This window comes from Columba livia, chromosome 1 (assembly GCF_036013475.1).
Source record: "Columba livia isolate bColLiv1 breed racing homer chromosome 1, bColLiv1.pat.W.v2, whole genome shotgun sequence".
Lineage (NCBI taxonomy): Eukaryota > Metazoa > Chordata > Aves > Columbiformes > Columbidae > Columba > Columba livia.
The window spans coordinates 97,052,842-97,076,771 of record NC_088602.1 but is presented as its reverse complement, the minus strand read 5'-3'; the positions used below and the strand labels follow the sequence as shown (position 1 = coordinate 97,076,771).

The following is a 23,930-nucleotide window of genomic DNA, read 5'->3' as shown; positions in this document are numbered from 1 at the left end:
AGCAAACATAAAATAAATGCATTTTCTAGTTGAGCAGTGTCCTTTTCTTAGGAGATCGTACATCAACGTTTTGCATTCCAAAATTCCTGTGCAGCACTGTATCACTGATGAGGGATTTGCTGTGCTTTCTGAACCTGAGCAAAACTTGAAGTGCACATGTTATTCTTGGCTAATGTCTTCTTTGTCTGTCTTTTCATAGTTATGTACTTAGGCACTGCTGTATGCTTGTGCCTTGACCCTTTCCTGAAGATGGTGGTGTTGCACAGCACAGTGATGGTTTCGTGATGTGAACTCTCAGGAGAGATGCTTCCAGCTGGGTTATTTGCTTTTGCAGGCTCTGTTCATTTTCCTGGCTCTTGAATGTACTACTTTGTTTTCCTTGCTTTGTACCTTTGTTCTGATGTTGCTTTTGATGTATTAAAAATTCTGACGTTTCTTGTGCTAGCTTTGTGTCCTTGTTGGGCAATCTAGCTTTGGTATTATAGAGTTTTATGTCTTACTGTTCAGTATTAGCATCCAAATGCAAATAAAATGTTTTAAAAGATACATTTTCTAAGACAAGGACAGTGCTGAAAAGAAAGACAGGGACAATTAAGGATCGGACAGGAAGATGCCTGTGGATATTTTGTTGTTGCACACAGTGGCAGAAAAGCCAATAGATCTGGCCGTGAGTTATTTAAAAAATAAAATTTTGATAACTTGCTTGAAAACGATCAAAGTATTAGGAAGTGAGAGACTTTTCCTGGGACTTCAATGCCTAGGGAATCATCAGCAAGTGTCATTCTTTTGCACATATCAAACTATAAGCTGAAAGAGACTCCAGAGAGTAAATATACACAGAAATCTGCTTGATAAATTTGAACTTTACAAATGCTAAGCTGTGTGTTCCATTAGCAGCATGATAAAACAATGCAAATCAGGCTGTCGGGTGTGATACAGGAGGCTAGGCAGGTAACTGACAACAGAGCACAAGCAGCTTTATACTGGTTGATATCATATGAAATAAATTTTCAGTTGAGTTTACATTTCTGTTCTTTCCAAACCCTCAGCACGAAAGATTGAGGCGAACTCTTAAAGTGACAAGACACCTATTTCAAAATCTTCATGGGAATACACGGTTGAAAGCTTTTGTTCTGTTTACTTGCTTTCAAAATTGATGTACAAAAGGTTCATTCTCATTTCCGCAGACTTCATGCCGATAGCTAAACACACAGGGGAGGCTGGGCTGAGGACGGTGCTTTCTGCGGGGAAAGCAAGATCCTTCTGTTCTTTTGACATCGTGTGATCTGTGATTCTCTCTCTCTTTTAATTTAGCATCAATTTTCTTGATTGGCCTTGGTCTTTCCCTGCAGCACTAATACCACCCCCCCAGAGTTAGCAGGGAGCCCACAGCCACCCTGAGAGACTGCAGACCGTGGTATCCCTGCCTTCATCTTGCTGTCTGCAGGAGCTCTAAGCTGAGAAGCACAGCAGCTTCACTACCCCTGGGGCTGGGGGTAGGAAGCTGCTGAGACCTAGAGTTGTACCTAATCTCATGGTATTCTTCTGGCCAATTTCCCACGTGATTGGGAAAAAAGTACCGCCAAATTGAAATTGTGTCCTGTCATGTCTCTTTATGCTTTGCGGGAAGGACTGCTGAGCAGCTCACTTAGGTGATGGATGCACAATGGTGCCTGTGTTTTCGTAGTATGCAAGGTCCTCCAAATTTCAAACCTGAGGTGTGTTTTCTTGGGGACTCTATATTACTTTGCCACTGCTAATCAGGAATATGCTAATAGAAAAAAGTTGGAAGAGACAACAGTGTTTATCCTAGATATCCTGAAACTCTGCCATGTTGGCCAAGGCAGAAGTTTATTCTGAAAAATGAAACAACCCTTTCTTCCTGCAAGATGTTTCCAGTATCTTTTGTAAGGTGTCTGGAAAGGCTGATCTCTCTGATGCTGAAATCCCTTCTCTCCCAGAGACGTGTAGCTATTTGGTTAGGAGGAGTGGAGTCTCCTATCAGACTTCTCTAGGTGCCACTCAGTCTCGGTGGGTCACTGCGCCTGACCTCGTGGACAGGCTTCTGGTTACTGTCAGCCTCCACGATGTTCTCGCTGCTTAGATATCACTCAAGAAAGAAGGTGTGTATCTGCAACTGCTGTGAGCTTGCAGCCCCCCACCCCATTTCATATATGGCCACGGTGATCTTTCTTGTTCTGTCCCTTAACCTAGAAACTTGTTTTGCCTGACATAAAGTGCAACCAAAATTTCCTTATGCTATTCTAGGAGAAACTAGACCTCCGCCAGCAGCTGAATGAGGCCAAGCAGCAGCTCCTGCAGCAAGCGGAGTATTGCACAGAAATGGGTGCAGCGGTGTGCACGTTGCTGTGGGGTGTCTCTAGCAACGAGGAAGCTGTTAAAACCCTTCTAGGAGGAGTAAGTATGGCAGGTGAATACTTACTGATAGCAATGCTGTTAGGTCTTAAAAATAAGGACCTTGCTTTGTAACACGCTTTAATATAAGGACATATTTCAGAAACTCATTGGGCTGTGAAAATGTTTTTGAATTGTTTATTCTTTGAGACCCATCCATTCTCATTTAAGAACTGTTGGAACCATAAAGTATTATGAAGCAGGCTGGGAACAAATGCAGTAATTAATTCTTACGTTACCAAGCAAGGATTATCTGTTTTCCACCACACAGTCAAACTAGAACCAAGGCTACAGCTAGCACAATGTAAATATCTTTGCAAGCTAACAGAAGAAGAAAATAATTCTTGGGCACATGCAGCAGTTCCCATGCCCGTAGAAAGATTGGAAGAGCTATTTACATGGAAGGAAGACATATCCAGTGATCCTCCACTTGATTCCATCTTTGTCCTGCCTGAATACTTGCATGACTCCTGGAAATTTAGAGAGCCTAGCTGCTAGTGAATCTTATTAAATCTTCAATGCTAAATGTGGACAGGTAGATTAAAAAACAAAACAAAACCAATACCAAACAAAAAACCCAAAACCAACACTTAATGACAGTAGTAATATTACAACTGACACAGTTTCACTGCAGAGTGCAGCTGATGAAATTAGAAGGGATCAGAGAAAAAGGCCTGATTGGTTTTCCAATCTTGTCACAGCCAACATAAGAAGGAATTGTTGTATTTAGTCTGAGTAAACTGATGCCACAGTTTCTTGTGGCTTGATTTTTTCAGCAGCATGATGAACAGCTGAGTAAATAGGATTAGTAAATTGTAGTAAGCAGTAAACTAGTGTCTTTGTAAGAGGTTTTCCAGTTTGGATGCACCAAAATACAATTATAACTTTATATTGGACACTAGAAAGCTGTACTGTGATACCTTTTGGTGATAAGCTGTGATGATGATAGGTCCAAGCAGCAGCAGTTACAGAACCCCCATGTAGCAACAAAACTGGTGTAAAAATACATTCTGTATTTTCAGAACAGTTTATAACTGTAAGAGTCAACAATATTTAGTGACTAGCCATTGTTTTTTGACTTACAAAACAGTATTGAAGTGGTGTGTTTCCCACAAACAAAATGCTAGCAGTGATGAAAATGGCTCTATTTCTACAAAGTGAGAGTGAAATTAGTAGAAGCCTTATTGAAAGCAGTCTTAAGTATCCAAGTTAAGTAGAATAAGATAAAAACAAAACTGTTACCTGATGGTTTGTATAAGGCTAAAAAGCCCAACCGTGAAGATGCAACACTTTTGTATCTAGATTTGCTTGAAATGCAAAATACTTCTACTATAGTCATTCCGTCAATCATCAGAGCCCATTGAACTGTTATACTTTGGTGAACGTCATAGCACCGTTTTTGGGCATCATTTTCTTCTGATGGTGCACTTAACATGATAAGGGTTTGCAACAAGATTACTAGGAAAAACATAAACGACTTGTATGGCATTGCATCAAACACAGATTACAACTGGCAGTGAGTCAGGTTGTTAAAAGACGGTGGAGGTTTGTCATACCAAGTTTTTGGCTTGGTTATTTTTTGGACAAGTTGTACAGCTTGTAGCATCTTCCTCCCTTCCCTGAGAAGGTGCTATGGACTATACAAACGAGAACATCCAGAGCACTTTGAAACTGTTTCTCATATTTAAGCATGTGGAGAGGTTGACGTCAATTCAAAATCTTTTCATGCATTAGGGCACAATGCTGAAGCTTTTTCAGTCTTTGCACAGATACAGAAGTAGGTCTGTTGTACAGTTCTGTAATGCAGATTGGCTGATATCATGCCTGGGACCAATATACCGTTTGTGTCCATACAGGTTGGGAAAGTCAAAACTTGAACAGCAAATTTGAAATGTAACACAAGTAGTTTTTGAGGCACAGGGAGAGAGGTGCCTGCTGGTTCTGCCTGTGTGTAACATTTCTAGGGAGAACTTGAAGAAACATTCAGAGAAGCAGCATGGGAGAGTGTTTTCAAGAAGGCCTACCTGGATGTGACAAAAAAGAAGTCAGTTAATTCCCATGAGATTGTTTTAGATGTCTTTCAAAAAAAAATTCAACCAGGTACCCACGTGACAGGGCTCTCACATGGAAATGCAAGCTGATAGATTTCAGAATGACATCAAGGCTTGCTTCAACTTGAGAAATTTTGGATCCTACAAGATGGTCTGCTACTTCAGTTATCTGCTATGATGACAAACGGCTTTATACTTCATAGCGGCAATTTTGCATGTTAACTGATGTTTCACACAGGAGTTACTGGGACAGCAAAGGGTTCATTGCACCATTTGAGCTCAAGCACCTTAATGGCTGCTCTCAGAATTGTCCTTATCTCTGTGTTTTTGGGTGAGACATTCTTCAGTCCCATGAAAACACTGTCAAGCTAATAAGAGACTGCAAGAGTACATAATGTTTGCTATTTATAAACCTGGTTGGTCTAACTGTTCCAGATCCTCAAATGTCACTACTGGTTAATTAATGGCCATTTCTAAAAGGTTCAGCAGAGAGCACACCAGTGGCACCTCAAGAGATGGACACATAGAAGACTTTGGCTGTTTTCTGTGCAATGTACCAACTACTTGCTTTGCTTAGTACTCAATCTTATGTTCCCATGTAAACACATATTTTCACAATAACTTATGCTAATCTGCTATAGTAGGCTCTCTTATTTTTTTCTCACGGCCTCTGCTTCTTGAACTGTAGTCACTGCTTATGCTAAAATTTCCATCTTTGAGGTGTGGTGTCCATACAAGTATATAAAGTACATCCAGCACATGCAGAAGTGCATTTTTTTTCCATTCTCTTTCCCCATGGTGTCTTCATTCCTGTTATTCTGGCACCACAATATCATTTGTGAAGACAGTGAGTATTGGCTGATCCTGATATTTACGTCTTCTTGCTGGAGTCACCCCCCCCAGGAGGTGTACATCTTTGATATGGTGAATGTACAATAGTGGAGGAATAAATAAATGTTACCAATAGCTTTTCACATATTGTCAAAGCAGTACTTTTGACAAAATATTAAAATTGCCAGTCACTTTGCAAAACGAATACAAGTTCAGGCATTTCTTGGGCTGTCCCATTGGGTCACTGCCAGGAATGACTAAATGTTTCAGCTGCTTCATAAAACAATTGGCACCATTATTGAAGACACTGGGAAACCTGGCATTATGGGCTCTCTGCTACGGTATTTTTGTTATTAAAAAAACAGCATACTTTGTGGGAAATAGCGTTACATCACTGTTTTACAGATCAGAATTACTAATAAACAGGAACAGTTTTCTCCATCCTTTGTGGGCTCTGTCTATACCTCTGACCAGGCTCTTTCGCCTGCCCTGAGCTTTGTACCAGGTGGCTGGTTCTTCAACCAAGATACCCCAAATGGAGCGGTGTTTGTTTTCTGGTTTTGTGTTGTGGTGTTGGTTTTTGTGTGTGTGGTTTTTTGTTTGTTTGTTTTGTGGTTTTAAATTTTTTTTCTTTAGAGTGACTGTATGTTTTAATAATTTTGCAACTGTCCAGTTTTACTGTAGCTTCTAATAACCATAGTTGCTGTAGTGTGTATAATATTTTTTTCTCCACGCTTGCAGAGTAAAGCAGTAAAGTTTTTCACAATCACTGCACAGACCATGGAGAGCTTTGTGAAGTCATTAAGTGAAGACATGAAACAGCAGGATTTGGATTCTGATGAAAATCAGTTTGTATTAGCTTTGGCAGGGATTGTAACAAGTAAGTTAATGTTATCTCTCAGAAGAGGGGGGTGGGAGGTGTTCAGTTTCTGCCTGAGGAGGAATCAGAATGGTGAAACAAAGTCTTGCTTTGCTGAAGCTGATCTAAATTTTGCCAGTGAATGTTATGTTCCCAAGATGTCTGTCTTTGTCTCTGTAATTTGAGAAAGACGGCTGCTGAAACCCAAGTGTGATAAAGAATACGGTCAGTTGAATGATGTAGAAGGTACCAGTCTAATCATCCTAGTTACACCATAAAGTAGTGTTACTCTAGAAAGCTATATTAAAAGAACACTGAGGAGGTTGTGAAGCACCAAGTATTCAGAAGTTAGAAAACATCAGAGCAGAAGTTCTCTGTGCAGTCTTAACACAGCCCAGCATGCGCAAACGTTGCCGTAACAGTAATCATGTGCTGTGTCCATAGTACCTCTCCTTATTCTAAGGATTCCAAAAGGCATCATGATGTACCTGCAGAGGAGAGAGGACATGAGGGTGCGTGGAAATGGAAGAACCTTGTCATTGAGCAGATCCCCAAACTTACCTGAATGGGAGGCCAGGGAGCCAGGTTCTGTCCTGAGTTGCATACACCACGCTTCATGTGTTTGGAGGAGGCTTGGCCAGGTGCTCAGTACAAAGAAACTTGGGTTGCTGGAGCAAACCTCTTGCACATAAAGATGCCCTAAAGCATGGGGCAAGCGTAAGGGAAAATATTAAAGTGAAGTCTGCTCTGGAGTAGTAGCCTGTGGAAGTGATTTTGCCTTTTGGTTTGTGCATGAATAATGCAGCACTTGCAGAGAGGTAGGAAACGAGCTTTTGAGTAGAGGTTCTTGAGAATTTTGGTTCTGTAATGTGCCAGGTATATTGGATTGAGCGATTGTAAAACAATCTGCAGTCTTATTTCTTTAAAGCGGGACTTCTAATGGGGGTCAGCTTTGCTTCAGTCTCACATTATTTGTGGATGAATCCAGACTTCTGTTTCGTAATTCACTGTATTACTATCAGGATCCTGGCCGCGCTGAATAAATATTTCAATTATCGAAGTAGAATTATGAAGGAGTTTTACCGGGATAATTTGCTGCTTCAGTATTTGCTACATTGCTTAATATAGTTTGAAGTTTATATAGATGCCGTAGTTCATTCTTGACAGCTGACGTATCTTTTTTACTAATCCTGATTGTTAGCATAAACTTTTGTTTTAAATGAGATTTTTATGGTGGTGTTTTGTGTTCTCTCACAGATGTGGCAGCACTGGCATGTGGCCGTGAGTTCTTGGTTAGTTCAAGTCGTGAATTACTGGACACCATGATGCACCTACTGGGAGACATGAAGCCGGGGCTCTGTACCAAATTCAAAGTGTATGACAACTTTATTCTCTTTTTTTCCTTTCAAATGAAATGCATTATCTTGCAGTGTAGGTCGCAGTGATGAGAGCAGTTTGCCACTCCCCCATTATTTCCTTTTCTGTAGAGGAAATATAATTTTTGGAAATTCTTTTCACAGTAGCATTCCTTGCAGATACACCAGGCTTGGCTACAACGCTAGCTTCATACAGGTTTTGCGTCTCTTTGGAAGTCTCTTAAGCACCATAATACTGTAGAGATGAGCAGGGGTGCACTCCTTTACCTTAGGAAGGTATCGTGAGTTGAGAGTCAGATAAAGAAGGTGTGAGGTCAAGTTTTAAAACAGAGAGGTTGCGGAAAATGTGGACTCATATTTATTTGCTTCCAGGATGAAGACTCTGAAATGCTACATCTGCTTAGGGAAGAAATTAGTTATTTTTCTGTGAAGAGCAAAAGTTAAAATAGCTTATGTTGCTAGTAGCCAGAAGCACCATGCAGTTAAGTTTGTAAAAGGTAATGCCTATAAAGGGACATTATGATACAGCATTGTAAAGAAAAGGCTATGTTGCAGAGTTCAGGTGCTGCAAAAGTGGTACTTTCCAGCTGATAGAGAGATTAAATAAACTGTCGTCTTTGCCTTTTTCTCAGAGCTGTTACAAGCTGAGGGTATATGGCCTTGACTGAGCAAATTACTGTGACCTAATGAATACTTGGTTATCTGCTAAACTGTGGGCAGTTGTCCCGTACACCTGGTTAATTTGTTCACACTGGGCTGTGTTTTTTTTTTTTTTCATAAATGGGACACATATACACACACACACACAAAAGAATTCATATCCAAGGCAGATGTCACAGCTCAGCTGACAAACAGCAACCCCATCAGCCACAGTAGCTTGACTGTGTCCACACACACATTTGGGCAGGTTGTACGTGACAGGCCTGAAATCAGGCTCAGTCTTAACTTTGGATAGGTTTTATCTTGCCTTACCTCAGCTATCAGAAAGTGATATGTCGAGTATCTGTGAACTGTCTGGGCTCCTCCCCACAGCTGGTGTAAGGAGGTGGTGCTGGCAGGTGGCCGCTCTCCCCCCCATGTTAGGTGGAGCGAGTTGCCCTCCAGAGGTGCTTGACTTTCCCCATTGGGTAACCAGGGGGAAGCTGAACAGCCTGTGCTGTAGGTAGTGGTCAGATACTTTAATGTCAGTCATTTACTGTGTTTCCAAAGTGTTGGGCTTGAAGGTCAGCGCTAGAAACAGGGTAGTTAACTCTTGTAGCGGTGGGGATGTTTTTTGTAAAGACCCAGCTGAAGGATTTGTATAAGAATTTCAATAAAGGAAAGGTAATTTGTGCCTTCATGTATATAACAAACAAACCAAATGCAAAAAGGACCTATACTGTTTCAAAATCTGTACAGAAAAAAGATAACAAGAGGAGACTTTATTTTGAGAGGAGGAGGGAGAGGAAAGTGTTCCTAAACACACACACACAGACACACACTCTGAATTTCAAGATGTGTGCCTGTGGGTCCAGATAGATTATTTTTGATCATTTCAGGTTGTATTGATGTAATTGGACAGTGTAATTGGATTTCAAGGCCTTCCTTTTGAACTGATGTTTTGGGTGTTTTTTTAATTATAATTAAAAATCTGTCTGCTTTGCAGAAGAATTACACATGGTGTTATAAACTTGGCTGCCATACAGCAATACTGATAAAATATACATAAAACAATCCCATTAAGTGGCTAGGGATTCAATAGGGGCTGACCTCTTAAGCTAACAAATTGAGTGAAGCCTAAAAAAGAGGTTGCTTGAGGTATTTGATAAATGAGAAACATTAAGTGTATGTTATAATAACTTGAATTCAGTGCAGTGATAATGTTTTCCAATAATCTTTCTTTGGACTTGCCATTTGATAAAAAAAGTGCTGTATTATGACATTAGAGCAAATGCCAGAAAGGAGATTCTTTCATGGCCTGGTCATGGAATGAGGGATCTTAATTTGCTCAAATGTTTTAGTGCAAAATGTTTCCCCTGCGTTTGTCTTTCTTGTCTGTGGTCAGGTTTCCTTTTTGTCTATGAGCACCCTGTGCGTCTTGTCTGTGTTCAGTTCTTAAACCCCACTTCTAACACTAGATCCCTTTCCTGTCCTTTTTGGGGATTTTCCACTCTCCCAGCCCAGAAACCCCCAGGGTTCTCTGCAGTTAAGGCTTCTTAGCTGCTTATTAATCTTAAATAATCAACATTTTCATAAGCAGATGTATCAGAAACTCCCTTTTCTGCCTACCAAAAGGAACATAAGGCACTAAAAAATGACAGATGAATGTGAGATATGGATACGATAGTTAACAGAAATTGTAGTGAAATTTCAGGGTTAGGGATAGACAGAGTCTGGAGTCATCATAAATAATGTCTACATACGCACATAGGCAGACACATTTTTAAAACTATACCTAATGGATGAAAACGTCTGTATGTTGTTTTGGAAAAGCAATGTGTTTTTCTCAAAATATCACCATAGTGTTACACAGAAGGACATCATCAACCTAAAATTTAATCAGTTAAAGAAAAAAATTTGGCTTATTATTTTCAGTGATATGTTTGTCCTTTGCTCGGTTTTGCGGTTTTACAGTTCTAGCTTTTATGTTCAGAAATGTTTTACTGTGTGACAAATCAGGGGAAACTCTCAGTCTAATTCTTCACACGGCAATTTCAAACAAAACAAGATGATAAAGAAAGGAGTTCTCTTCCTATTCTAGTTCTAGCAATTCTGTGTTTCGCTTGTAACAGCATATAAATAAAAAATGTACAGGGGAAAGTTGTCGTTTATTCCAGCACTGCTACAATATTCATTGTAGACCATAAGTACATAATATTAATAAATATGTCCAAAGCATCTATGTCACTGCTGGGACTGAAATCTCATAGGTATCTTTACCTTCCCAAAATAGCAGTGGTGTAACAGACTTCAGGCTTTCTTCTCAGTTGTATGGGGTTTGTTCAACATTCGTCAACGTTAGGCAGGCAATAAACATTTACACAATTGTTAATACCTTTAATTAAATTGTTAGGAATCTTGGTCTTTGCTAACGTAGCAGTTTAAAGTAGCTAGTAAAAATAAGTACTTTAGTACTTATTATAGTATGTTTTATGTACCAATCCCATGTATTGAGCAGAACAGAAGAGGCTTTAGCTGTGCTTGTAGTTCTAGATTTTAGAGAAAGCATTGACAGATGTATTAGTACAAGGTGTTAATTACATTTGGCTTGCCTAAACAGGAAGACTATGGAATGCATAATTAAAAAGCTCTCCACATTGAAAACCAAAACGGCAAGAAACACCAAATGGAAATAAACAAATACATCCCCCAAACAAACAAAAAACAACAGCAAAACGCAACCAAACAACCACAGAAAATATTGCGTATCCAGTAATGGTGTGTGTCAAGTTTGCTTCAATAAGCACTTTTGCAATAATTATTGCAAAAAATACTTCATTAGAATGTGCAAGTAGTAGAGGTGAATGTGGCATAAAAGGCCTGGAAATGCTTCTGTGCCGTGCTCAGGTGAGTGTGTTTAATTAGTTATAATACACTACCACTTTTGGATTAGGCCATTAAATTGTCTTGTGGGGTGGGTTGTGTCTTCTTTTGACACTCCAAAACCACCACAGTTCCCTGGGTCACCACCACCAGTCCACTTTGTCTACACAAAGCAAACAAGAGAAGTAGAAATACAAGCATAGCCGCATCTTTTTACGTCACTTTATTTCTAACTGCAAATGTCAAACAGATTAAGGATGAAAGGCACTGTCAAGAAATGTTAACGTTTTCCCTTATAAGATACTGTTCTATAGATCATTTCATTCTGGCTGATTATAGGTATAATAATGACAGCTGTGCTCCTTTGTCAGGGCCTGGATTCTGGAACCCAAGTAGGAGCTGCAGAGGCTGTAAGACAAGGAACGTCGCCAAGCATCAATTTTAGTTCCACAGCACACCTCACTGCTTGGTGGTTGCCACTGATGAAGTAGATTATTAAATCTACTGTTCCTTATTTTTTTCTGCTGCTTAAGACCCTGGGTGATCAAACCTCCAGTGGTGCAGCACGTAATACAACTCAACGCCTCTTCCATTGCAGGCTGACCCGATGAGGGTTATTTTCCTTTCCTTCTTTCTGAAGGTGTGCACTGAGAGGGTCCGAAAGTTTGCTGGTGGCGTAGTAACTTAAGCCATGAGAACTCGTTTGAGAATAGGATGCGAGGTGTGAAGTCCATTTGGAATAACGTTGTTTTCCTCTTGTTTGGAAATGATGGCAGTGCAGTGACACGCAGGTTTATCGCAGTCATGGGAGACAGCAGCTGCCAAACTGGCCCCAGAACAGAGGAGGACATTCCAGCCCATTCCTGTTTCTCTGTAATTGTTTTGTATGTAACCCAGCACCCAGCTGTGAGTGGGTATGATGGCATGTTCTGTAAATGTTGTAGGAGCCCTGCTCATTCATCTTCCTTTTCCATTGTCCAGAAAATTGACTTGGGTGTTATCATCTTTGAAAAGAAATAAAATAAAAATGAGAGAGCATCCATCATAACATAGCATAAAGTGTCACTAGTGCCCTCTCCCTTCAACTGCTCCACAGATGTAGAGATGATCTGCATAAAAGTCAGGACAGGAGAACACCTCTAGAAGAGTGAAAGAATTTGTAAGAAAACTCTTGACTCCAGAGTATGACGCTTTTCTGGGGCATAAAGAGGCAGAGCTGCCACTTCTGCATGCAGCCTCCTGTACCTTACAGAATTCCCCCAGCTCTGTCATGACTAAGGCTGAGGAGGTATCAGTAGCCAAACCCCCTTCAGATTTTGCAAGTTACTGATCATACTGAAACTTTTTATGTTTGCAGTGACTTCAGCATGAGCCACCATGGGAGAAGCCAGTGGGATCAGCAGGCTCGAGTGGTCCTTTTAAAATGCAGAGCCTTCTCCAGCCTACTTGGTTTTCTCCCTGTAGAGAAGTTGAGACTTCAGTTTAGTTTAAGATATGTGATGTATTCAGCCCCAAAATGACTAAGGAACTTCCTGTTTTAGGAGGCTGATAAATTAGGAAATCTTGGGTTCGGAAGCTGTTGAAAATGTGGCTGAAATTAACATATACTTACTATGTGTATTCTTTTGTTGTTTACACACTGGTGTGCAAGCAACATTTTTGTTTTGTCAGTGATGTCATTTTAGTTTCTTTTAATTGCTCGATTAAGGATATATTTTCCAGTTGCCAGGCCACAGACCTTCTCTGTTACCTGGAAGTCAGGTTATGGGTTCTGTCCTTCAACATCAATGGCCATAATAAAAGAGCAAAACAAATTACCTTCTAAAAAAAGGGGGGGGGGGGGAAGGGGCTTTGAGTGGGCCCAAATGTTATTTGAAACAGTTTTGAAGAGGTGCAGGTGAGAATACCATTTTGGCCTTTGTTATCCTGGGTTTGGTCCATGCTAAGACAAGAGCATAGTTTACAGCCAAATTGAATTCCATTGTTATTGACTTAAAAAAAAAATAATCCACATGTATATTGAACACAGTCTGGATTCCTGAAGGCAGAGTAAATAGAGAAGTCCATGATGACATAATAAAAGACAAGCAGTTGTTTTTGTCACAGCGGAGCCTCACTCAGTGGCCCAGATGGTCTGTCCCTGCCAGACTGCAGGGAGCTGGAGGGGAGGCAGAGCGAGCTGCTTCTCTGCCTTGCACCCACAGCAGAAGGGATGAGTCTAGTTTAGGAGGGAGCATGCAAAGCAGACCCGGGACTACTAATACCTTCCTTTTCCCTCCTTCAGGCCCATCCACTTCTTCCAAAGGCTTCTGTACGCGTAGTAACTTCCCCTGCCAGCTGAGAGAGTCCACATTGGTGTTTGCTGCATGCTGGCTAAATATTGCATCTGTTCCTGTTTGCAGGAGGAGTAGGAGGATCGTAGAATCACAGAACAGTTTGGGTTGGAAGGGACCTTCAAAGGTCACCTGGTCCAACCCCCTGCCATGAGCAGGGACATCTTCAACTAGATGAGGTTGCTCAGAGCCCCGTCCAGCCTGGCCTGGAATGTCTCCAGGGATGGGGCATCTGCCACCTCTCTGGGCAACCTGGGCCAGTGTTTCACCACCCTCATGGTGAAAAATTTTTTCTTCATGTCTGTCTGGCCTGAATCTCCCTCCTTTAATTTAAAACCATCACCCTTGTCCTGTTGCAACAGGCCCTGCTACAAAGTCTGTCCCCATCTTTCTTACAAGCCCCTTTTAAGTACTGAAAGGCCCCAATAAGGTCTCCCTGGAGCCTTCTCTTCTCCAGGCTGAACAACCCCAACTCTCTCAGCCTGTCCTCACAGCAGAGCTGTTCCAGCCCTCTGATCATTTTTGTGACCCTCCTCTGGTCCCTCTTGATGCTTGGAGAGGATGGCATAAGCTACTTGTCTATGTTTCAGCTGACTGGAGGGTCAGTGTATAGAAAGGCAGGTGTTGCAGAGGCTTCCTTTGACGTTGTTTCTAGTACTCATTATATAGGCTTGCTTTCTGTGTTTCCTAGTGGCCCTTTAATTTGTCAGGGCAAACAGCTGATTTGAGATGGTCATCTGCCCGGTGGAGACTGTCAAGATGAAAGCTCTGCTGTGTAAGTGTGGTCACGTAACACCAAGTCCTAGTTTTGCACGTTTCACCTAACAGATCTCGTGGAGTTTGACGAAACTTTCTTACTTTTGCATGGGATGTTTTTCCATGTGTTTGAAATACGTGACTGAACAGTCAAGGCAAGGTTTTGCATAACATTGCTTATATGTAATTTGAGACTTATCTCTTTTATCAAGATATAAATTATTACAATAGGCTTCTGCATCAGTACATGCTTGGCATAAATAGCAAAATATGCCAAAACATGCAAAGAAATAAAAGGCATCACATCTTTTTTCTTTCAATTCTAGGCTAATGCTAATGTCACTGTACAACGTGAGTATCAACTTGAAAGGCTTAAAGTACATCAGTGAAAGTCCAGGTTTTATTCCTTTGCTTTGGTGGCTATTGAAAGGTAAGTTGCTCTAAGAACCTTGTAAATTGTGAGTTGGGGTTTGTAGATTGGCAATAGGTGTTAGAATTAATAGAACAGAAATGTATATCTGTAACCCGATTATCTATAGCTTTAGTCAGATTAAAAGTGAACAAAACGGGCAAATAGCTAGGGGGAGACGATGTGCGTTTCTCACAACAATTTTGATACTGTGTGCAATATTCCATGGCTATAACATTTAGGGATGGTAGAATTAGAAATAAGGAATGGAGAAATTTGGTAAAGTGGTTTTTAAAAAGACACTTGTATTTTCACATACCAACTTTAAAATAAACCCTGAGGGCACACTACCTATCAGGTTCCTACCATTTAACATAAGAAAATGTAACTGTGTTCTAACACCTTTTGGGGAAATAAACCAACCTCTGTAGCTATAGTCACTGGTGACAAAAGTGACTGCTTCTACAGCTGAAGAGAGGCCTTGTGCTCTAATAGGATTTGGGCTTGCAGGGCTTGAGTACTATTCCCAGCTCTGCCTTTGGCCGGTGCAGGACTTCAAGGACGTCAAGGATTTCTGTTGCCACTGTCAGGTACGTGAGTGACATCAAGGCTCTGCTCTTTCAGAGCCTTCAAATCCCTGCGTAGGAGCCAGCAGAGATTGACGTTGCCAGCGTGCGTTGGACTTGGCTGGCAGCTGTGTGCACAGCTTGTAAGGGACGCTGAGGACAGCGGAAGGACAGAGCCATGACACTCTCCTGCCTTTGAACTGCTCCTAGAGTTGCTCTGCCTTGGCTTTCTCAAGTTTTTCTGGCTTGTCTGTGAGGAGATTTTGGTGTGCGGTTTATAGGGCTGGAGAGGTTAGTCATCTTGGCTCTCTGCTGCTATGCAAAACCCTACTGAAATGCAACTAGTACATACTAAAAGCAGCTGAAGCGAGAGAGGTTGCATCTGCTTTTTCAAGGAATAATTTGATATGGAAGTTTTGGAAAAGCTTTGATTTGAGCTGGTAAACTGGAAGCTACTTGTACTGCTCACAGTTCCCTCCACTGTTTTACAGGAAGTGTAGGTACTCGTGCTTTTCACCACATAATTTCCTGCTTTGCAGTGCCATAGGCTCTCTTTTCTGCGATCTCAGAAAATTAAGTAATCCTTGTAAGACTGGAAAAAATCCAGTTTTATAGGGTTTTTTATATAGTCTGAGAACTGTATTCTTGCAGAACTCTGAGTACATGGTCCTTTGTTCTCCTGTGCTTAGTCAGTCCAGATTTTTATTCTGCTTTATGTTTGGCTAATATATACATAAGCTGTTGTTCTAGGAAAAAAAAAACTCAAAAATTCCCAAATGTGCCCTTCTAAATGTTGCAATAAAAAAAAGAAGCTAATTGTTTGATGCAGTTTGTTGTTTGAAGAAGGCTCCTAGCTCACATAAGAGGATGAAATGTGGCACAGTTATAATTAATTTGCAGCTGCTAATGGAAGTAAGAAATGGAAAGACTACTCTGCATTTTGCAAGTGTTAATTTGTGTATGGCTGGCTTGTAGAAGGAAGGACAGGCATGGCTAATTCCTTCACTCTTTGATAATACAAGTTCTCCAGTTACAGCCAAGGAGGAAGATTTTCAGATAAACCACATCTGCCGGTGCAGATTTCTGACTTCAGAGGAAGTCTGCTCACTGTTGGGGGAGAGGGCTGACTAGTTGGTATGTCAGATGAAAGGTCAGATCCAAGACCTGATTTTGTGCCCATTGTTTTGTATGAGATCTCTCTAGTTTTCTCTACATTTAATCTATTTCTAAATGTTTCAACTTGGAAAATTCAGTAGATTCCTCTTACTCTTGCTCCTATCCTGTTTTTGTGCCCAGCATCTTTAGCTTCTGCCAGCCGTGATTCAGCTTAACAGTGTTTGCTGTGCAAGAGAAGAGAGCCCTGCACTCTGCTGGCGGGGTATCCTGTATATGCCGCCTTCCTGCAGGAAGCCTCTTCAAAGAGTGTTTTGATTAAGGGTTATGAGATGATTCAGCTTTCCACAATTCCGTAAGCTTTTATCGCATTCCCACTAAGAGAGGCCCCAGAAATAATCTGCTGACTTTTTTTTTATTATTTTCAGAGAACCATCCAATTTGCTTTTCCATTGTCAATTTACAAGTGTCTGTGACCTAAGCCTATATATCAAGGCCATTTTTCTCCCACTGGCTTGTACACAGCTGATAAATACCTCAAATTCCTTCTCTGAATTCTCAGTCTGTGCCCGGTTTTCTTGTTCCCTGAAGAAGAATGTCTCCTTTCCATTAAGTGAAGAGAGCAAACCATTAACTTGATTTTCTTTATTGTGCTTTGTTGTGTCTGGAGCAAAGAGGTATTTGGTTCAGGTTGTGTAGCAGGCTTTTTGAAGAGATGGAAATACGCCTTGACATTGAAGACATATTGGAAGAGAAAGGAAGAAAAGAAAAATCTAATAAAGATTTCTAGTGGAGTAAGAATGTTAACAGCAAAGTGGGTTCATCTGTCCTACTGTCTTTGGAAGAGTTGAATTAGCTTTTATGACTTCACACTCGCTTACAAGAATTCTTAATAGCTCTTTCTGCTGGAGGCTATTCTGATAACAGGAGAAAAACAAATGTTTGACACACTTTTTGAAGGTAATGCAGATCTCTGTAGTTTTAGCACCTCATGAGGTGGGCTATCCTTTTGTTTTTTCTTTTTCTACCTTTGTAAACATTGCCTAAAAGACGGACACCCTTTAATAAGCAACACTGATCACTGAAGAGCGTAATCTTGCTAGCTTACGTAGCTGCTGTACTCTTGCGTAGGTATCAGCTATGCCTGCCTATACCTTCCCAGCCTGGTGACAGCATAAAACACGTGAACGATGACTCAAATTTCTGTCCATGGAGCAGCTTGTGGGATCAGTGGAGTTCTCTTCCCGTGGTGCACCGTTTGTTTGCAGAGCAGCTGTTCCCATCTTGGAGAATACAGGCAGCTTTAGTTTTCTCCCATCAGCTGCTGTCCCTGTGTTGATCTCTTGGCTAAGGGTTTCGCATAACTTTCAGATTTAAAGAAGCCCTGTCCCCAGCAATAGAAAAAGAAGTTATATAATTCTGGGTGAAAATCCACTTCGCATATCTCAATATTTTTTTTCTAGTGTTTTATATCTATAGATGCAGTAAGACTTTCCTTCTGTAATTCCTGAAGAGATAGACTGGGAATTTTCTCTGCCAAGGATCTTTTGAAGAATAAGACGACACAGTCAGCTCAGTGATTAATAATAAAGACTAGATTTAAGTTTTATATTTTTGATCATGCAGAGCATCTACCAACAAATGGGTGCTGGAGAAAGTGAGTTTAGGCTCTGTAGTTCATTTGTTGTTTTGTTTTTTTGCTATCCTGTACCTTTAGTTTGGTTTTCCCCACTTTTCTTTTCTTTGTATGCAGTTTAAAAAATTGCTCTCCTTGGATATAGGAGGAAGTGTGGAATTCAGAGAGACTATGTCAGTAACATTTCTCATCTATAGCTGGGAAATTGCTCCAGGTACTTCATTAAACAAAAGACAACAAGAAAAGTATGACTAATTTTAGTTCTTGCCCTTCAGTTTCCTCCACTACAGTTCCACATGGAAATCTAGCCTTGTTTATTCAAATTCTTTGCAAATGACGGGCTCTGTTATAAATGCTTGTATGAAGCACGTTCTCATTTTGCTAATGCTCCCTGCAGCCTTGAATATTTGCTTTTCATTACTAACCCTGAAGATTTCTAATGCCTTGCTTTTCTGTTTGAATTGGTTACGGCTGTGAGAAAATTCAGGTTATGTGCATGGCAGTATGTTTTAAATGACAGCTGGACATACAGAACCCCCCTATTTATAAACTGATGTCTGTATTAAAGCAAATCTTTGTTTGTAAATCAAAACGTCAGTTACTGGTCTTTCAAGTGCGCAACAGTTTTACTCTTCAGACTGTGAAACTAGTCTTAAGAAGAGGATTGCCCTTCTAGCCCTTTAAGACCACATCGGTTTTCTTAAATGCAAAGCTGTGAGCTCTGAAGAGAGTCCTCGAACCCCAGTGAGCTGAGAGGCTGGACGTGGCTGGGGGAAGAATCACTGAACACTTGCCCTTTTCCATACTCCAGGCAGCTGCTGCGAATGATTCTTGCCCAGATGGACCTGGGCCGGGCACGGTATTTCTCCTTATGTGAATATATGCGAGAAACTTCAACTCTGGTAAATGCATCTGTCACTGTAAAGCAAATGCTTGCTCTTAGATTGTTCGCCTTGTCCAGTTGCTCCTGTGGGAACCCTCAGAAGCCCAAGCTAGGATTGATGGGAGCTGGACAATGTATCTATCAGCTCACCCGCAGATCTGCCAGCCACAGTGAGGTGTCTGTGCAAGCTCCTTGTCACTCGCAGCCCCTAAGTGGCAGTCAGGCAAATTGGGACTGAATTGCTGCTTTGATCTGGACCCTGGGAGTCACTCTCAAGGATTTCCCAGATACGAGTGTGACAGGCGTGTGTCTGTGCGAGAGCGAGGAGTTCAGGTTAGCTGAACTCCATGTGAGAGCAGCCACCTTGGCCAGCGAGGAGACTGAAGCAAACCCAGCTGTTACACAGGAGCTAGGGCAAGTATGTTGCAGAGAGAAAGCGTATTTGTGTCTGTAGGAACTGCAGCAGCAAAGCTCAGCCTTTCTTTCTGCCACGGTGTTCTCCCTGCTCCTTCCCCACATAGCACCTGTATTACCTGTATTGCACCACTTCTTGTCTCCTCAAACCTACCAGCGTTATGAAAACGTCCGGAAAACTCTCTGCTGCTGCAGATACTGGCTCAGCTCTGCCAGCAGTGGCAATGCAAAGAGATCTTACATGGGGCAAGCTGTGGCCCTGGCTCTCTCTGTCAGGCATGCTGAGAATGTAGGTGGTCTGACAGGTTCATAAAAAAGAAAGGAGGAGTGGCAGGACGCCCCTTCACGCTAGAACCAGACAGTAGTTGAATTGAATGACATTTACAACAGTAGTGGGCAGCTTTTGAAATACTGATTTTGTGCATAGGCATAGCTGTAAACAGCTTGCTTGTAATAAGTCTTGCATTCAGGTGGCCAGAGAATGGTGTGGGCACGTGTAAATTGAGTTCACTCAACTCAGACCCAATTGTAGATAAGCTGTTTAGCATTGATGTAACGCAATTACTTTAAACCCTGCTGTAGGGAACGGTTCATCTGAGCGCACGGCGCTAATGACAGATGTGACTAAGATCTGTCCACATTATCGGTTGCATTTGTCGGTGACTGAAAGCCAGTGACATCAAACGGTAGTGCTGGCAGCTAGCAGAACGTCAGCAAACCCCGGCAGTTTCAACACCTTGTTAAAATTGCATCAGCATTTTATGGTGATGGTAGGCTTATGCTGCACTTGTGATCCCTGGCTGAGGCAAGCAGCTTGATTTCTTCCCCTATTCCCCAGAAATCATGATTGTAGTTTTGGAATTTGAGTTGAAGAGATGTGTGTGCTAGTTGTTGGGAGGATGTGATGCAGTGATTTGATTACAGCTAAAGGATTTTTTTGATCCTGTACAAACAAAATGTTACTCAGCTAGCAAAGAAATTGCTAAATCTGGAAGCTATTGAAATAAATATAATGCTGAATAATGAAGATTCCTTACATTACTTCTGAGTATTCTTTGGACAGGGTTTTTAGAAAAGAAATCCCTAATGAGATTGGAGAGGCAAGAGACATCTAGGGTATTTTTTTTAAATTCTCTTAGAAAACATGATTATCCGTAATAAGTAGTATTCTCAAAACCGCATGTAATCCTAAGGGAGTATATTTTAAGGCATATGTATTTATTTAACTCGAAGCATCTCAAAATACATGCAAAACAATGGCAATCAGAGGTTAAATGCGTATTAAGTCGTCTTCTGGTGCAGGATCATTTCCTCCCTTCGCTGTGTGCCCGAGTGCCTAATCTGTTCTTCATTTGAGTGACTCAAGCCGCTGAGCTTCCCTGGCTGCTGCTGGAGATTCTTCCTAGAACCTCTTTGCTCTTACTGGAAAATGTTCTTGCTCGTCAAGCTGGAAGTCATTTCCTGATCTCCTACAGATCCTAATTTTGTTAGCTCCCTTGCTACCACTTTTCTCCCTGATCAATTCCTCACTTTCTACAGCCTTTAAATGCTTGCAGATAATAGTAACATAGATGCCTGTAACAGTATTAATAACAAAGCACTTTTTATCCAGGGATTTAAAACATCTTACATACATGAAGCTTCTCAGCAGTACTGCAAGCCATTAAAAGTAGTAATGGCTTTATTACACGGAGGAAGATTGTCATGAACTACATAGATTTCACTCCCAGAAGCTTCTTTCTCCTTACCTATTTGGGCTGTGGTTTGTTGCTGCTGTTTCTGGTGAATAAATGTAGAATAATGCCAAGTACAGACAAAGGGGCAGGTGATATGTGCAGAGTTTGAATGTTATATCTGGCAAAAATATATAGGAATTAAAAAAAATCTCTGGCAGGCTTGAAGACAGAAATGGAAGGAATGGGAGGATGAATTCAAGGCTTTTAGTCATATTTTGAGTAGGTCAGAATAAATCTTGAAACCAAAACTTGCACCCAACTTTTTTTCAAAAGGTTTCACTGAAGTATTGATGTCCAAGAAACTGGACATAAAGTCTTGCTGTATGTGAGGCTGAGCTGCAGTGCATTTCTCCATGAATTACAATTGCTCCTGACTCAGGAAATGGCACCTGCGGGTACTGCTGGAGATGATGATGGAGACTCCTCAGAGCCTTCAGCCCAAGTGGCAGCAATAGGAGTGGCTGTGCGATGGGTATGGCCACTTCTGTGGGGCGTGAAGCACTAGTCATTGGGGTTTTTTTAAATGCTACTTTGAATGTCTGAAGCTGTCCAGCATGCTCAATAGCTAAGACTCTTGTTGCACACAAAATCAGAAAATGCATGTTATTGTTTGCTTTTGGACAATTCCTGTGTCTTCAGATTATACCCCACTCTGCTGGTTTCCCAGGAGAAAGCAGAATTTCTTTCTTAAGAGGTTTACGCCGTAAATAGGGAAGAAGGTGTGGTAGAAAAGACCTATGTATCTCATTTATGATGGAAAATGGGGCAAGGGGGAGATAGTGCCTGACTTGTGGGTATAGATCAGATGTCACAGACTTTAATATTATACTTCAGCCATGTGCTCGTGGGAATTACTTAAAAATTCCCATCTTGACAATGTTTCATCCTTAAAGCCATAGTTGTCTTCACTGTCCATCACATTCTGTTTTCTCCCCTGGGTGTTTTCAGCATTTCCCCTTATGCTTTAACAAATAATTCTCCTTAGTCCTTTTTCAGGTCACCAGTGTTGGGTGTTAAATAAGCCGGGAACAGAAATAACTTGCCTCAGCCCACCAAACACTTCCTTCAAACTCAGCACGGTGTGGTTTATCGCTGCACCGCGTTTATGCTCCTTCAGTGAGATTTTGGTCTCTGTGGTGTGCAAAGTGATCTGAATTAATTTTTCTGAACACTTCTGCACAACGCTTTATCAAAAGCTTGCTGGAGACTAGCTATGCTACTGACAAATACATAAAAAATGTATGGCATGTGGAACAAATAACTACTTCAGCCATTAAAGTATATTATACATTTTCATTTGAAATATGCAGCACAGAGAAGTGCAAAAATGGGGCTTTCTACTGCATGCTTTTGGTAAATCTATAAACAACTAAATGCACATGGACTGTTGTGAACGATTAAAATAGAATGCTCCTAATGTGTCAGTAATTAAAAATGCATCCTGTGTTCTTAACAGTACGGTTATTCTATGTTTTCCTAGCAAAGGCCTTGGCTACATTTCTCTGATGCATTCCTGAGCAGCAGTGCTTAGCTTCAGTACCCATCTCAATTTTGTGTAGACTGAATTAAACACTTGGAAGGCTGACACATGGTTACCAGAAAGTTTTATAAAGATTAATATTTCATTGAGCTTTGAAGAAGTCTGAAGGCTTGTATAAAAAGAAATTAGCGAAAAGCCTGGTGATTTACTGCAGATTTGATTAGTTGGTCTGTTTGTCATGGCATGTAGCTTGTTCTGCTCTTAAATTGTTTTGCATCCAACAATATGACTTGGATAGTGACCGGGTAAATGCATGATGATAAATTCCCTGGTTTATAGCATTTTCAACATTTTGAAAAACAAGAGAAAGGGTCCTGGTTATCCCTCCCTCCCCAACACTGCTGAGCAAGACAAAGATGTTGTTTTCAGGTGCCTTCTAGAGCCAGCCAGCACCGAATGGCAGCTGTGAATTACTGAAACTGGAGTTATTCCCTGTCTGCCTGGTGGGTCCCAAGGAACGACACTGTAGAGCTTTAATTCTACTTTTTTGGACTCGCTTCTCGTAAACACTGGCTTTTTTTCCTCCCCCACTTTTAGACCCAGATACAGAAGTTTGTCTTCATGCTCTGCGGCTCCTCCAGTCTGTGGTTCTGGAGCCAGAAGTATTAGCCAAGTCAGCCTCCGAGATGCGTGACACTTTGCCATTTCAGCGTATCATTGCGCTGTCAAAGAGCCGCAATGCAGATCTGCAAGCACTTGCGAAAGAACTACTTGAAGATCTTAAAATACTTGAGTATGAAGCATAGAAGAGCTCTATGACACCAGCTGCTTACGTCTTTCCTATATTTTTATGCTGAAAGAGTTGTTGGAGATGGGCTTGACTGAAAAAAACCTCTGCCTAAGTTGCTCTGCCAAAATCCTTTTCAGAAATTAGGTAACCCAACTGAAATAATACTTCGGAAAACATGTTGGCTTTTAGCTGCCCAAGTATAATCTTAGGTGATCTGGTAGAGATGGGACAGACTTAACTTCATTGAGTAGGGTTTTGTTGATAATGGGTTTCAAAAATGATCCAGGTTATGTTGTCTATTTATATATATATGGAGTAAAGTAGCAATGTCAGTCATCGATAATATATAGTTTATTGCAGTCATACATAATCCTTTTGGTCCATCCTGAAGAGTTATTGTACTACAAGGAAAACTTTGTTGCTTTTCAAAACTCTTACGTGTTAGAATGCATCCCAAGTTCCAGTTTTATTGTTGTTATTTCTCACCTCTCTTCCTCTATTCTAATAAAAGAAAACTTGAATTGTGTAACCTGTGATGGATTCTGCTTTCTAAATTCGCATTCACATTCACTTGAACTGCAATACGACCCAGCCTGTGGCTGCCAGGCGTACTAGCAACTGAGCCATTGTGTTTTCGAAAGCCCTGAAGAAAAGAGATGAATGACTGTTGCCTGCGTTACCTGGTTGTGCGCTGAAGAGGCTAAAATGAACTGCTGCTTCTGTCGTGAGCAGCATTGTATTCCCTCACAGCTCTGGTGTT

General features: G+C 41.1%; 1 protein-coding gene across 7 annotated transcripts in view; it reads left to right on the top strand.

Annotated features, from left to right (window-relative positions):
- The window catches only part of HSF2BP (heat shock transcription factor 2 binding protein), a 120,717-nt gene that overhangs the window by 8,049 nt on the left and 88,738 nt on the right, over positions 1-23,930 (top strand). For 3 of the 7 annotated variants that reach the window (XM_065069178.1, XM_065069187.1, XM_065069207.1), the window contains exons 4-8: positions 2,269-2,418; positions 6,039-6,177; positions 7,414-7,531; positions 14,470-14,573; positions 22,978-23,699. In XM_065069178.1, the coding sequence (XP_064925250.1) occupies positions 2,269-2,418; positions 6,039-6,177; positions 7,414-7,531; positions 14,470-14,573; positions 22,978-23,186 (720 nt within the window). In that variant the 3' untranslated portion in view covers positions 23,187-23,699. Of the gene's footprint in view, positions 1-2,268; positions 2,419-6,038; positions 6,178-7,413; positions 7,532-14,469; positions 14,574-15,047; positions 15,143-22,977; positions 23,700-23,930 lie in introns of those variants that run through there. The other 4 variants (XR_010473755.1, XM_065069218.1, XM_065069205.1 and 1 more) reach the window with 3 other exon arrangements.